Consider the following 16,704-nt stretch of genomic DNA (forward strand, 5'->3'; position numbering starts at 1 on the left):
ATATCCCTAACAGACTTTACAAATATTCCTGATGGCATAATTGAAATTTAATTTAAAATCATATTTTCCCTAGTTTTCATTTTTAACCTTTATGTGATATATACTTCAACTTCTTCAGTTCTGATAAAAACACGAACCACAACATCTCAATCTCCGTCGCCACCACAACAATTTCCGTCGCCACCACAACCAACACCACCAGTACCATAACCACTACCACCACCTCTTTAGTCACCGTCTCCATCTTTATAACAGATTCAAGAACTAATTAGATTTGAGATTGATAAGATTTGAAATTCAGAGAGATCTGTGATGCAGAATCAAACCAAACCAAACCAATCCCACCACCACCATCTTCATCTTCATCGTCACCGAAGCTGCAACTATCACCACCTTCACCGTCGTCAACTAATTCAGGATTTTGAAGATTAATTTTCAAAATCAGATCTAACGACATTGAGATTTGATTTTAGGATTTTATTTTCTGGTAATACTGAAGATCCTAGAATATATATGTATATATGTAAGATTTTTGATCAAATTAACGGAATATGAAGTTAAGATTGAATTTGGAAAGAAATTTGGAAACCGGAGGTGGTACTTGAAATCACCGGCGGGATGAAGAAGAAAAAGAATGAACCAAGGATTCCCTATCTTCCTCATGAGCTAATTGCGGAGCATATTATCCCAAGACTTTCAGTTCGAGATCTGTTGTATTACACTTGTGTCTCTAAAATTTGGCATAACTCTATCCTTAAAAACGAAAAATTTCCTTCTTCTCACTTCATTCACTCACACAAAAATCACAACTTTATCTTCAATTTACTCAATGTATTAGATGAACCAATTGATAAGCTGCATCATCCATTCAACCATTACTTTTTCTGTTTATTTAGTAAGGGTAATTGTAACGGTTTGCTATGTAATTTCTCAATGGCTGCTGATCATCGTGGTGCATTTGGGGTTTATAACCCTTGCAGGAAACAACTACTAAGCATATACCCTCCCAAGTTTAAACACTATTGTAGTTACATTTGTTACGGTTTCGGGTTTGATTCCTTGACGAATGAATACAGGATTGTATATATGTGTCACTCGCTAGATGATGGCGATAAAAAGGAATTCAAATGTATGGTTTTCACATTAGGTACTAAATTATGGAGAAAGGTTAATCTTAGTACATTCATTCCACCAAGTTCTGTTATAAGAGCGTCGAGTACTAGTTGTAACTTTTGTGCCGCTACTGGAGATCTTTGTTGGAGAGTACTAACGAGTACCACCAAACCTCCTGTTACTAATGGTTATGAGACAGAGATGTTGTTGACGTTAAAATACGAGTATCCAATTCCCTCTATTCTCCCTTCAATTCATTGTCTACAGTAAACAAAATAATTGTCGACAATGTTTATGAAGCTACATGTGATGATTAATTGTTGTTGTTGAGTGTTGACCCAATTTTTATAGATCAACTATGGATGTTGACCCAATTTTTTATGGGATCAACTATTGCTGTTGATCCAATTTTTTATGGGATCAACTACTGTTTTTGATCCTTTCAACTCCTATTGTTGACAATATTTTTTTTGGATAAATACAATCAAGCTTGTAGTTTAAATCACGCTTGTAGTTTAAATCATGTAATTTTCTTCCAATGTTGAACTTGTGGTGCAATGGTAGCATGACTGAGTCCATGTCAGATGATGCGTGTTCGACTCACGCCAAGTTCACTCCATTTACATGGTTCAACTTTCATTGTTGATCCAATTTAGTGGATCAACTACTATTGTTGATCCCCTAAATTGGATCAACTTCTACTGTTGATCCTTTTTTTTGTTGGATCAATTACCTTTATTGATCCCCTAAATTGGATCAACTTCTACTGTTGGTTCTATTTTTATTTGGATCAACTACTGTTGTTGATCCAAAAATATTTGAACCAGTGGTGGCGGCGGCGGACTAGTGGCGGTGGCGGCGGCGACGGACTAGTGGTGGTGGAGGACTGTTGGTGGTGAAGGAGTGGTGGTGGAATATTAGTGGTGGTGGTGGTTGGTAGGTGGTGGTCGTTGACCGGTGGTGGTGGAATGGTAGTTGAATGTTGCTGGTGGTGGTTGGTAGGTGGTGGTCGTTGAACGATGATGGTGTAATGGTAGTTGAATGTTGGTGGTGGTGGTGCTAGTGGTGGTGGTGAAGTGGTAGATGAAGAAATTTGTTCCATTTTGAAGTAAAGAAAAATGTTATGTAGGTGAGGGTATTAAGGTAATCTAATTTTAAATAGATAAGGTTATTAAAAAGTAAGGACATATTTATTGTTATATAAGGATATATTTATTGGATGTCAAAAATAGGGACATATAAATAATGTACCCTTACAACATTCTAACCCATGACCGAGACAAAAAGCAGTTCCCTAAGACCATGACTAATAATGACCCGCTAATACCATTGTTTATCCAACTCTAAACAGAATTCTGAGTAATTGATAATACGTAAACCACGTGTATATTACACAGGACCGATTCTTACAAGTAGTTTGAGTTTAATCAGAACTCCAACAGGGAGTTCCTTAACAAGCCCCTGAACCCCTAACCTTCCATTCAATTAAACCCTAGTGTAGTTGCTACATATTAATAACACGCCTTTGATGACTGTTTGCACTGCTACAGTTTTTACCCATGGCACTTGAAAGAGAGGAGCTGTACCTGAGCAGACAATTCTTGAGGTAATAAATTTTAAAAATAAATTAGAATTTGGATTTTCTTTGTACTACTTTAGTGATCAAAATCTCGAACTCTATAGTAATGATATCCTAGAAATCATATTTTGTCGAGTACCTATTCTATCAGTTTTACGATATGCAAAACATGGAGAAGTCGTATCTATCAGGTATATCTTAAAGTTGGTATGCTTTTCTTGTCTGTTCATTTTGCGTCGTCTTTGCACAACAAGAACACCCGACTCGATTACGTGGATGACAATGATCATCATCAAAATATTTATAATATTGACAGTAACAACTGTTCATTGCCGGATAATGATACCATTGTTGGTTCATGCAATGGGTTGGTATGTCTCAAAGTTTCAAACTACTCTTCAACACTAAAAGGACATATTGAAGATCGTACCTTTGTTTGCAATCCCGTAACGGGAGAATTGAGTTTTGTTGGGATCCTAGTCCCAAATTGGTTAGATGGGGCTTAATTGGTAGTTTATAAGTCAATGGGTTCCCTCTTCTAATCAACCGGTTTTCTAGTTGAGTTCTACCCATGGGCTTATGACGAGTTTAGGGTCGGTACCCTAACATTTGTTTCAGAATTAAAAGCGTCAGGTTTTATCCGTCCAAGTTCTAGTCCCTACTCTTCACCAATAATATTAGTTCGTAAGAAAGACGGTTCATGGCGTATGTGTGTTGATTACCGAGCCTTGAATAATCTTACTATTAAGGATAGATTTCCCATTCCAATAGTAGATGAATTGCTTGATGAACTGAATGGTTTTGTAATATTCTCTAAGCTTGATCTTTGTTGGGGGTGCCATCAAATCCGTCTTCATGACGCTGATATACACAAAACATCTTTTCGGACACACGATGGCTATTACGAATTTTTGGTCATGCCGTTTGGGTTATCTAATGCTATTGCAACCTTTCAGAGTTTAATGAATGATATCTTTCGACCTTTCCTTCGCCTGTTTGTCCTTGTCTTCTTTGATGATATATTGGTTTACAGCCGTTCTGTTTCAGAACATATTCAACATTTATCAAATGTTTTTGAGATATTGCGAGCTAACTGTCTTTTCGTAAAGGAATCCAAATGTGAACTTGCTAGATCTTCGATAGGATATCTCGGACATGTAGTATCAGCAAATGGTGTTTCTGTGGAGAATGACAAGATATCATGTATTCTAAACTGGCCTATTCCTTATACAATTAAGGAGTTTCGAGGATTTTTTGGTTTAGCTGGTTATTACCGCAAATTTGTCAAGAATTATGGAAAAATTAGCACACCACTTACGCAATTACTGAAAAAGAATGCATTTACTTGGTCCGATGCAGCAAGTGAGGCTTTTGAGCAACTACAAGTAGCATTATCTACAACTCCTGTGTTAAGTCTTCCCGATTTTTCCAAGGAATTTATCATCGAATGTGATGCTTCGGGTAATGGATTATGGGCTGTTCTAACATAATCTGGTCGGCCTATTGCATTTTATAGTAAACCTCTTTCAGCAAAACATTTGAGCCTTCCTATTTACGACAAGGATATGCTTGCTGTTGTTGCTGCTGTTCAAAAGTGGCGCCCATATCTGTTGGGTCGTCATTTTAAAATTTTAACAGACCATCAGAGTCTCAAATACTTTCATAATCAACGGTTATCTTCCATTGAGCAACAAAAATGGTTATCCAAACTTTTAGGATATTATTACGAGATTGTTTATCGCCATGGTACAACAAACAAGGCTGTTGATGCCTTATCTCGTCATCCAGATCTTAATTTTTCAGCTCTTAGTGCTGCTATTTTTTCCGGGGTTGATAATATTATTCAAGAATGTCATACTGAAATCACATTAAGCAATCTTATTGAAGAGTTACGCAGAAATCCATATTTTAAGAAACATTACACTTATATTGATGGTATACTTCGTTACAAAAAGCGTATTATAGTGGTTCCTACATCTCAATGGTGTGCTAAGCTTCTTCATGAGTTCCATTCAACCCCTCATGGTGGAAACTCTGGTTTTCTTCGCACATATAAGCGTCTTCAACAAAATTTCTACTGGCAAGGTATGAAACATTCAGTAAAGGCTTATATTGATAGCTGTGATATTTCCCAGCGTAACAAAGCTGAAACTATCGCCCCTCCGGGACTTCTACAACCCTTGCCTATTCCTGATGATGTATGGTTGGATATCTCGATGGATTTTATTGATGGGTTTCCGTCGTCTAATCGTAAGAACTCTATCTTGGTGGTAGTCGATCGTCTCTCCAAATCAGCTCACTTTAGTGCTCTTTCGCATCCTTATACTGCTGCGACTGTTGCTGATATATTCGTACGTGATATTGTTCGTCTTCATGGGATGCCTCGCATCATTGTAAGTGATCGTGATCTTATTTTTCTAAGTAACTTTTGGGAGGCTTTCTTCATTTCACAAGATACCCAACTTTGTCGAAGTTCAGCCTATCACCCTCAAACGGATGGCCAAACTGAAGTCACTAATCGTACATTAGAATGCTATCTCCATTGTTTTGCAAGCCAAAAACCTCAGGACTGGTTTCATTGGTTACCATGGGAAGAGTGGTGGTATAATACTTCTTACCATTCTGCTATTAAAATGACTCCATTTGGTATCAGAGCCAGCCACCACGACCCATGCCCGCTCCACGGAAGGGGTGACCTATAGGCTAGATTAAAGTGTTGGGGAACCTATGTATGGGCGTAGTTGTCACCCGCATTAAATACTGATAGGGGAGTGAAGCTGCCATGAGAGAAAGGGCTACCTTCGGGTCAGTGTCGATAGAGTGGGCCAAAAGGACGTTGGGTCTGGAAGCGTGGTGGGATGTTGGGATCCTAGTCCCACATTGGTTAGATGGGGCTTGATAGGTAGTTTATAAGTCAATGGGTTCCCTCTTCTAGTCAACCGGTTTTCGAGTTGAGTTCTACCCATGGGCTTATGACGAGTTTAGGATCGGTTCCTCGGAAGGTGGTCATGCCGAGGTATACAATCTCGGAAGTCCTTGCATTGGGTGGAGAAAGATAGGAAAAGTCCCATATACCTTCTGGTTGTCAGGCATCTTAGCGAATGGAGCTCTTCATTGGGTTGACATAGGTACAACAACACAGCTCCAAGAAATAGCTATAACTTACCAGAACCTGTGATCGTGGCTTTTGATTTGGCAAGCGAGATATTCCAATTGGTTCCTTCACCCCCTATTGATTACAGTGGTGGTCAATCAGATAACTACTGTATTAACCTCCGGTCCTTCAGAGGAAATTTATGTGTGGTTCACTTTCCAAGGACAATGCCTCGACATATGGTCATTTAAGAAAGAAGCGATAAATAGTGCAAGTTGCAAACCGACCGAACTGCAAAAGTACTACTACGACTGCAGTTGGAGTTGGAGCACAGAGTTCACTATACCATGCAAATTTCTGGAGCGCTATGAACCATTTGATATCACAAACAACAATAAAGTCCTATTGTGGCCCGGAAAAACAGATCTCTTTATCTATGACCCTAAGACTTCAACTTTAACGAAGGTTATGGAATCTAAACACCGCCATTACCATCGAACAGTTCCTCACATGAACAGTCTTCTTTCTCTAAAAGATTTACAATCATATCAGTCGATACTTATGAGAATTATATTTCTGATCAGCAATGGCGCTTATGAGAATTCTACAGGAAAATAAGGCAAAAGGTGGGAGTATTCGCTCACCAAGAAGAAATAATTTAGCGCTCCTATTCTGCTGCTACCTTTCCTTGCTAGTGTATCACACTTTACCTGTTTGGATTTCTATATGGGTAACTTCAAATATCTTCTCTGTGCCAGAATTACCATTAGTTTTAACCAATGAGCTTAAGTAATCTGTAAACTCTAATTCTTAACTCTCTGGATTCTTATGATAATTATAGTTTCTGGACAAACATAGTACTTTTTTTTATTTTTCAGCATAAACAAAAGAAAAAATCAGTTCAAGAAAATTACAAGAAGCTAGTCGAACTGGTCATGTTTTTTTTTTTCAGCATACAACAGAAGACAGTACCACAAGCAAAATATATATATATATATATATATATATATATGTCTTCTGTTGTATCTAACTCGCCCAAGTCTGGCTCAAGCACACAAAAAGAAGTCGATCCAGCATAACTGCATTTTGTTATGTTAGGTGGATCTTCACTGCATCATATGAGTTAGACACAGTATAGCTGTCAGATGATAAACCCCTCTCTGGGAAGTTCACTAATCCGCCTAGCTAGATTTATCATGTCCAAATTGCATAGGATGCTAAAGCAAGGCGTGCTCTATTTCCAGTACCTCTCAAATCAAGACACCTTGTTCGTTGCAATGCTCCAAGGTCTGTACCAAAAGGTCCAAAACCGACACAGGTGGGCAGAGATCGAACTGCTAAGCGATTCTTTCCTGAATTTCCTAGTCTATTTTGTATACCTGAACCGAAGGTTGTTAACTCTTTGTTTTTTTAAGCAAAAAGGCTGAACTGATAAGCGATGGGCTACGTATCAAGTATATTGGGAGAGTAGTTGGAGTCCAGGTAACAGAGAAGTTATTGTTCCTTATCTCTGTTAATATATGCTATATTATCGGGTTTGATGTTATAATTATGAAGGTCATTTACGAAAGAAACTAAAATCATCATTTTGCGTAAGTACTTGAAATATCTTCTTCTTTTTCTCCCCATTTTTAGATAGCATGCCCTTGGAACAGAAAGTCGATTGTGATATAGACTGTTAGCTAGTGAAGCCCTTGGAACATTTTGGGTCTTCCCTTTCTTTATTCGGTATTAATTTTATTTATATCTGAGTTAGACTGTTAGTTGTCCATTTTTGGTCTTCCCTTTCTTTATTTTTGTAATCCGTTTTTAATTTTTTTTTTAATATATTAGTTAGACTGTTAGGTATACTACAGTTTCCCACTCTTCCATTTTGTACCTTGGTAGCTTGTCTATATAAGTGGAACCTCAATCTAACAAGTCACATCACCATTCTTCATTCCATCCTAAACAATCTCAATCAACCACTTCATCTATATATCGACCTTTAATTTTCTTTTCTTTTCTTTCTTTCCTCGGTGTAACTATGGCTTTGAAGCTATATGGGTTTCCAATGTCATCCCCAACAGCGTGTGTGATGACATGCCTGGCAGAAAAAGAAGTAGAGTATGAGCTTGTCAATGTTGACCTTTCCAAAGGAGAACACAAATTCCCAGCTTATCTCGCCAAAAATGTATGTTCTGTTAGCCCGTTATAACTTGCACTGAAAACTGATTTAGCTGCGACCGTGCCTTATTGTTGTCCATCGGGACCGGTTTAATTCCACGTATACAGTCATCGGATACTTAGTCGGAATTTGTTTTCAAATGTTTCTTTTCTAACTTTGGAAGTTTTTTTTTTAACTTTTTTTTTAATGTTACTTAATTTACAGCCATTTGGTCAGATACCAGTTTTGGAAGATGGATCTGTCACACTTTTTGGTGAGATTTTCGATTCGCTAGCTATCGTCTAAGACATATATTAGTAGGCTAGTACTATATAGCCAGGTTCATGCATTATTTTTATTTTTTTGTTATACATTCTTTCTATATACTCATGATCCGATTTACTGATATCAATCAAACTTAAATTTGAGCAGAATCTCGTGCAATTACCCGGTACATAGCCCATAAGTACGAATCCGGTACAGATCTATCCAGAAATGAAAACATGGAAGCCTCAGCAATGGTTGGGGTATGGTTAGAAGTGGAATCCAAACAGTTCAACCCTGTTATCCACACTATCATCTTCGAACAATTAATAAAGCCAGTATTTTATCACCAAACTCCTGATCAATCAATAATTGACGAGAATCTCGCGAAACTGGTACCAGTGCTTGATGTTTATGACACTAGGTTGAGCTATTCGAAGTACTTGGCATGTGATTCTTTTACTCTTGCTGATCTCCATCACCTTCCCTATATTTACTATTTCATGAAAACTCCGTGGACTGATATGATCAAATCTAGGGCTAATGTTAGGGCATGGTGGGAGGACATTTCAGTTAGACCATCTTTTGTTAAGGTTGCTCAGCTGATTGAGAGTCAAGTATGATTAACTGTTGAGTGAACTTAATGGGGTTTTCAATAATTGAAGTAAAATTTGAGTTTTATATTCAAGGTCAAATCTGTTGTTAGGTTTCTCCAGAAATAGTTTAATAAATTGAGGTTCTGAGAGCTGTTTTCATGAGTGATTTAAGGATATTACCAGTACTGCAATATTGCATTATTGGTCCAAGGAGTTCTTGTGGTTTATTTGTTTTTATTTATATTAGATAAGAGTGCAATTGGTTAGTTACTGGCCATACATGCCATACTCTATTCAGAAGGTTGTTGTATCTGAATATCTAAAAAATTTGATTCAATAAAACCAGGATTTTTCACTATTTTATAACCGTGTACAAGGAGTGCGATGTTTTAGCTCAAAGGAATCAGCAGTGGAGGGGTTTTTCTCTTTTTACTCATCTTTTTTTTATGCTCAAAAGAAAATTTTACTGGCCATACAGACCATGCATTATTCAGATTAAACCCTTCTAGTGTGGGGGTATGTGTGTTTTTTCGTTAAGGAGATGCATCTTGCTGCTCTTATTAAGTGTCATAGTCGAGAGTTGGATTACCAGGTTTGTGTTCAAACTAAACTTGAAAGATACTCCACCGACTTTGTCCTACTGCTCTGGTGCCGGATTAACTTGAAATCCTTTTTTAATTGCAACGAAAGATTAAACCAAGCCCCATATGATAATGTTAATTTCATTTTGAAGCCTGATAAATCTATACCTCATCAAAAACAAACTTTTCTCAAGTTGGTTTTAAGAAATTTTTTTTTTTTGATGACGTGCTGTGGTTGTGTTCCAAATATATTGACGACGTCCCTTAACCTTGACAACCTGGCGGTTCTCCTCGTAGAATAAGAATTCTGATTCAAGCCAATTATGGTCCTTGAATTCTGGTTTCCCCCACGGAACTTGTTGCAAAGATCCCACATACAATCGACATTACCATGGTTACCAAAGAAAATGGTATATGCAGCTGTGCAGAAGTTACCATGTTATACTAACGACAGACAGGAGGTCCAACCCATTGATGCATGCATCATGTTATGTAAATTTTCCCAACATGCATCCTGATGCATTTGTTGGAACAGGTTGTACTGACCTAAGTGGGTTCCCCACTAAGAAATCTGGATGACGTTTTTTGATCCTTAAAACATTCTGTCGATTTGGAACAGGTTGCCCTTCCCTTGGTGGTTTCCGTACCAAATTTTAATTAAACTAATCTTTAAGCAAATTTTTTTATTTTCTTGATAAAGAAGAAGATAACGATGCAGTGCAGGTTAACACAAGTAGTGGTGCAGGATAAGCAAGTTTTGAATCTGTCTTTCCCTATGTAACTCACGTGCTGAGCATGTGTTTCATTCACACATGTTTATCATACGTGTGCCATATCACAGTCACTGTCGGTTTGTTTAACACACTATAAGTATGAGCGTCGTGAGCTGTAAAGGTAACTTTGTAATCAAACTCTCTGTAATGAATGTTTGTGATTAAATCAAGAAGATAGATTCCGTTATGGTATCAGACAGGGGAAGTTAGGGTTTTTCCTTCTTCACAATTCGATCATGTTCCTCAACAATTAATCTTTGTTTTCTAAACTAAATCATCTGAGTGTATCAATTCAATCACAACTTGAGTGATCTTTCTGTTTCGACTCTTGATTCTCTATTCAAGATTTTGAAGTTTTATTTGAAGATTCATATTCAGATCTGGTTTTTTCTACTTCATCTTCTTAAAATCGACTGAAAGTTCTTGTTTCTTTTCTTTCTTGAAATCTTTATCAACACTTTCTTCAATGGAAAATCCAACTGCAACCTATTTTTCTAGAGTTCCTTTGAATCAATTAACTGGTTTTGTTCATCTGAAGCTCAAAGAGGACAATTACTACACTTGGAAGAATCTAATGACACCGGTAATTCATAAATACAAGCTGCTGCGTTTTCTTGATGGTTCTCATCCTTGTCCTCCATAGTTAACCTCTCCTAGGAATGAATTGAATGGAATTGAAAATCAACTTTATTCAGACTGGATTGATGAAGACTCGACAATCATCATGTGGATAAACTCTACAATCTCCGACTCGGTAATTGCTTATTTTTCCAGATCTACAACTTCTCATCAATTATGGACTAGCATTGAGGAGCGATTTGCAAAGTCCTCTTCCACTCACTCAATTCAACTGAGAACAAAATTACTTTCAATCACTCAAGGTACAAAGTCGATTCCCTCGCTAATTCATGAAATCAGATCTCTATCTGATCAATTGGCTGCTGCAGGTGAACTTATCTCTGATAAAATATTAGTTGTGATTACTTTAAAAGCTCTTAACCCCGATTACATTCCATTTGCAACTTAAATGCGTCATTGATATCCACCAGTCACTAGTATTGAATTGCATAATAACTTGTTAAGTGAAGAGGTTGTTATTGGTGAAAGAATCAAACAAGCTAATGCAGACTCATAATCTAAAGCTTTCTTAGCTAATAGAGGAGGTTTTAGAGGTGGAGGTTATCATAATAATAGAGGTAACTACTACAGAGGTAGAATTTATTCTAATGGCAGACAGAATGGTGGGACATATCCAAATCCATCACTATTTGCAAGAAATCCTTCAGGAAAAGGATACTATGTGGCTGATAAAGAAGCTTGTCAACTTTGCAAAAGTACAGACCATTTAGAAGATAATTGCCAATAAAGGCTGAATTTCTCCTATCAAGGCAGGTCACCTCCATCCAATCTTAGTGCCATGTTAGCTGCTGCTGATATTTTTGATGATGAAGAATGGATTGCTGACAGCGGCACAAATCATCATATTGCTTCTTCTCCAATTCAATTACAAGAAGTGACACCATATGGTTCTGAAGTCATTCATACTTCTAATGGTGAAGGTATTCCCATTTCTTACATTGGAAATTCTAGTAAACTTGTTCATTATCATTCTTTTTCTCTAAACAATGTTCTAGTTGTTCCACACTCTTCCCATAATCTGCTATCTATTCACAAGTTTACTACTGATAATAATTGTTCTTTAACTCTTGATCAACATGGGTTTTCTGTGAAGGATCACAAGTATGGGAAGATCCTTTTCCAAGGTCCACATAGAAATGGTCTTTATCCTTTGACATTCAGCACTTCCAAGCATGCTCCCTCTTCTACACCCACAGATAATGCTCTCGTTCATAGAAGATTTGGCCATCCTTCCTTTCAAACCTTACAAAGACTGTGTCACACTTTGCAACTGTCTGGTGTTTGAAATAAGCGTTTCTTTTGTAATGATTGCAAAATTTGCAGATCTCAGAAATTACCTTTTCAATTATCTAGTAGCATAGCAAGTAAACCTCCAGAATTGCTTCATATAGATCTTTGGGGTCCATGTCACACACCTTCCACTTCTGGAGCTCTTTACTATGCTATTTTAATTGATGAGTTCACTAAATATTGTTGGATTCTTCCCTTAGCTAAAAAATCTGAGTTCAAGCATAATTTTGTCTCATTGATAAATAGAATTGAAAATATGTTCTCCTTATCTGTTATTACCATTAAAACTGATAATGGTGGAGAATTTCTTAATACTATCTTACACCAATTATGTGATCAAAAAGGTATTACATATGAAACCACTTGTCCTAATACACCAGAACACAATGGATTTGCTGAGGTCAAGCATAAGCATCTTTTAGAAGTCACTAGAACTCTACTTTTTCAAGATGGATTGCCATCCATTTTCTGGGATGAAGCTTTGTGTTAGAGCATTGCTCGGTCGAACTCGCATGCGTTGCTATCTGAAGCATGTTTGTCAATGTTAGTGATCAAAAGTATCAGTCTTGATTTCTAGTCTATTATAGCTAAGTATCGGACTAGGATAGAAAGTGTAGTTGATCTCAAGGACTTCATGGCGATTCATCATACAAGTAGAAGAACTACTCAAGGAACCGGTGGAACTTCTCGACAAAAAGGTATGTGAAGACTTGAACTTAACTGTCACTCAAAAGTCTATCTACTTTATCTCCTACTTCTTGAGACAAAAAGTCGTATGCTATATATATAGACTTAGATTATACACATTTGGTATTTCGAGCAGAGTATATCTCACCTATCTATATCTCGAAATATGTGTTGGTAAGATTTTCGCTTCGACCAAGTTTATCTTTACCTAGTGACGAAAGTCATGATATGTTTCAATCATCTTGAAAATTGCTTTGACAAGAAATGGTGTAACAACTATATAACGTCCTCTAAGAATGTTTTAATGATTGAAATGAGAGTTTAGATTACATAACCAATGATGGACATAAGCATTATTGTGGAAACACATTTATGTATAAGTCCTATTTCTTGAACCAAAGTTTGCGAACTTTGTTGATCAAGAGAAACCGGAAGAATGGCTTGTTTCCAAGTCCGCGAACTCAGTCCGCCAACTGCCAAACTTCTCATCCCGAGAAATTCTGTTGGAGTTGACAAACTAGTTGCGTGAGTACCAGTCCACGAACCCAGTCCGCGAACCGACGGAAGTTCTCTTGCCGAGATTTTCTGCTGGAGTTTATAAACTCTGTCGGTTCCTTAAGTCCGCGAACCTAGTGTGCGAACTAAAGAAGGTTATATATCTGAAGATGATTTCTGAACTTAAACTTTAAAAAGACTAAGGAATGCAGTTTGCAAACTGTGGCCATAAAAGTTCATGAACCGATTCAAGTGAATCAAATCATCTTTGCTTCAATTGTGTCTTGTGTAGTTACATAAGATTTCCTTGCAATTGAACAACTCTCTAACTAGTTCATTTGAGTCATTTGAACTACTTATGGTGAAGAAGAACATGGTTGATATGAAATGCTCATATGACTAACTTTTTGGTTAACTATTGTTGAACCAACAATGTACACGTTTGGGTACGTTTAACAAACCTAGAAGCGTGCAGTTCATTTGTGTATAACAAGCTAAGTTTTCGATCTAACGGTTGAGAAATATTTGCTTGAATCTAAATCATGTTTTCATCTAACGGTGAATATTGATTGCTTTGTTACCAATGAAAAACCCTGATTTGAAAGACTATATAAAGGAGACATCTAGTATTGTGCAAAACTAATCCTCACACCTTACGTGTGATACTAGTTTGCGTACTAGAGTCAGTTCTCCTTTAACCTTTGGTTTTCTTCTTCTAAAACCAGGTTAATGGCAGGTCCGGAAGGTTGTATAAATTTGATGCGATGAAAACGCGGGCCTACAGTAATACCGCAAGTGCACGGTCGTCGGTTGTAGCTCGTGCAAGTACGGGTCGATCCACAGAGATCGGGTGTGTTTCGGAAATGTGTCTTAGCTAATTGGGTTCCTGAATTTTGCTTTGGGCTTAGAAGCCCTTTGGAAGTGTTGGGCTTAATGTACTATTGGGTTTGTTAACAATGAAAGGAACTGAGCTTGGGCTCAGTTTGTTCTTTTGAAATACAAATGGGCTTTGGCCTTTGAGTTTAGGCTTATGGAATAAGCCCACAAGTTGGTTGCATTGGACTGGGCCTTAGTGAATTTGGGCTTCAGTTGTCTAGACCTTGGGCTTTTGTTTTAGTAAAGAATCTGGGCCTTTGGGCTTAACTGGGCTTGAATTGGGCTTAGCTATTGAACTAGGCCTTTTGGGCTTTGGACTCAGTTGTTAAACTAGGCCTTTGCTTGGCTGCAGGAGTAGCAAGAACTGGACTTGGCTTGGCAGCTGCAAGGGCAATGCACAACAGGAGCAGGTGCACAGCAAGGATTGCAGCAGCAGCTTCAACAGCAATGGGAAGAGAACAATGCAGCAAAGGAGCTGCAGCAGACAACAGCAACAGCACTAGCAGGGGAAGCAACAGCAGCTGCAGACAACAGAAGCAGTGCCCAGCACAAGGCCAAGAAGACAGCAACTCTGTTGCTGCAGCAGCAGTGGAATAAGAGAAGGGAGCTGCAGCAGCAAAGAAAAGAAGGCAGCAGCAGTATTGTACAACAGCTGCACAAGCAGTGGAAGGGAAACCAATGCAGCAGTGGGGGAAGGACTAAACAACAAAGTAGAAGGGAAACAACACAGTAGAAGGGAAACAACACAGTGGAAGGGAAACAACACAGTGGCAAAAGCAAAGAACAAACAAGATAAACCAATTGACAGTGAAATAAACCAAGGCCTTAGCCAAGGGCAGAGATGTGAAGAAAACATTAAATGAAAGAAAGAAAATAAGTGAAGTGAATAAGAAAACAGTGAGAACAAGAGGATGATCACTAGGATTTTGAATCCACTACCAGCCTAAGGAACATTCTAATCACAGCTAAGGTAATTACCTAAGTACTAATTGTCTGTTTTTAGAGTACAACTAGTCAGAGGGTTTATAATAGCATTTTAAGCATGAGCTGTACATGATAACATAAGGGAATTCTAACTACAATGCATACATGATATGCACTGTGAGAGCATGATGTTTGACATGTTTTGATTAGGAAACTTCCTTATGGTTTATATGATTTCATCTAATCTTAGCAATTGACTTAGAGCATGAAAGGCAGGGACATGATAGAACAGATGGATACAAAACATCACAGGAACAAACATCACACACAGAACACAACAAGATATTACACTAAACATGAACACAACATGAACAGCACAAAAATGATCATTAACAGAACTTGGTTCTGGATACACTGGCTAATCCAGGCATGCCTTACAAACATCCCACAACATCTATTTATACATATAAGAAATATCCCAAAAAATCCCACAAGTCAGTGATATTAGGTTTTACCCAAAATTCCAAAATTCACTCACCTAACACACTGATAACACCCCTAATACGTGACCCATGCTTTTAATTAGAAGTACAATCAATTTCCCCCAAAAATCCCCAATTTATGGAAGTAGGGTTCATATAAAAATTTCTATTAAAGTTTACCTAATCACTGATGACACTGGTAGATGTCGACCCATGCCTCCAATTCCTCTCCTGATGCTCTAGCTACGTCCAATTGTCCATCTAACTCAACCTAATTTACCAATTTTTACACGTTAGGGTTTTGGAAGAAAAACGTGTATCAAAATGGGAAATTAGGTGGCTAGATAGGTGGTAATGATGGTAGTGGAGATGGGTTATAGTGGTTGAGTGATTTGAGAATTGGTAGAGGTGGTTGTGGTGGTGGTTGAGCGGGAACAGGGAGATGGTGGTGGTTCTGCACAGGGTGGGTGGTGATGGTGGAGATGGGTCGATAGAATGAGATTAGGTGATGTTTGGTTTGGGGTATAGTGTTCGGTCACTAAGGTATGTAGCGGGATCATCGAGTTTGATGTTTGGAGAATCTCGACCGTGGGATGCGATGATGATTGGTAGATCGGACGGTGATGCGGAGGCAAGCGATGAGCGACCGTTGGATTATATGATACAACAAAATGAACGGTACTTGATGGAGTTAGGTATTGTAGTGTTAGGCGGAGATATCAAACTTCGATGCACAGCAAGGGAGCGACCGTTGGATTTCAACTACCATCTAATCTGAAGGCTTGGAATTTCAGCGCTGTGGTGCTTGGCAGAGACATCAGATTTTGATGCTCAGCAAGGAGCGACCGTCGGATGCTTCTGAGAAATGATCTGATGGCTGAGGACGGAGGCGCTTTTGTGTGTAGAAAATGAGGTTGTGCGCACCATTCTTCGCGGCTTCCTTGCGTAATTTCTCCCGGCTTTTCACTACTTTTCTGCTCTTTTCGCTCCGCGACTCATCCGAACTTTATTTACTACCTAAAAATGCAAAATTAATTAATAAAAATATTTATTCTTGAAAACAAAGAAAATACAGAATATGGGATAAAATGTAGAATTGACGCACAAAAGATGAGTTAAATGCCAACAAAAAGGGATAAATATATACAATATTTGGCACTCATCA

General features: G+C 38.0%; 1 protein-coding gene across 1 annotated transcript; it reads left to right on the forward strand.

Moving 5' to 3' along the window:
* The first annotated feature begins 7,719 nt into the window (after positions 1-7,719).
* On the forward strand, positions 7,720-9,151 carry LOC113344505 (glutathione S-transferase F13-like). The gene is made up of 3 exons (XM_026588457.1): positions 7,720-7,959; positions 8,158-8,206; positions 8,365-9,151. The coding sequence occupies exons 1-3, from the start codon at positions 7,813-7,815 to the stop codon at positions 8,817-8,819; spliced, it is 651 nt and encodes a 216-aa protein (XP_026444242.1). The 5' UTR covers positions 7,720-7,812; the 3' UTR covers positions 8,820-9,151.
* The last annotated feature ends 7,553 nt before the right edge of the window (positions 9,152-16,704 follow it).

The sequence above is a fragment of the Papaver somniferum genome, unplaced genomic scaffold, assembly GCF_003573695.1.
Source record: "Papaver somniferum cultivar HN1 unplaced genomic scaffold, ASM357369v1 unplaced-scaffold_77, whole genome shotgun sequence".
Taxonomy (NCBI): Eukaryota; Viridiplantae; Streptophyta; class Magnoliopsida; order Ranunculales; family Papaveraceae; genus Papaver; species Papaver somniferum.

Coding starts and splice junctions, on each gene's coding strand:
- LOC113344505 (XM_026588457.1), top strand. CDS start 7,813: ATGGCTTTGAAGCTATATGGGTTTCCAATGTCATCCCCAACAGCGTGT. Junction 7,960..8,157: donor CAGCTTATCTCGCCAAAAAT/GTATGTTCTGTT, acceptor CTTAATTTACAG/CCATTTGGTCAGATACCAGT. Junction 8,207..8,364: donor TGGATCTGTCACACTTTTTG/GTGAGATTTTCG, acceptor AAATTTGAGCAG/AATCTCGTGCAATTACCCGG.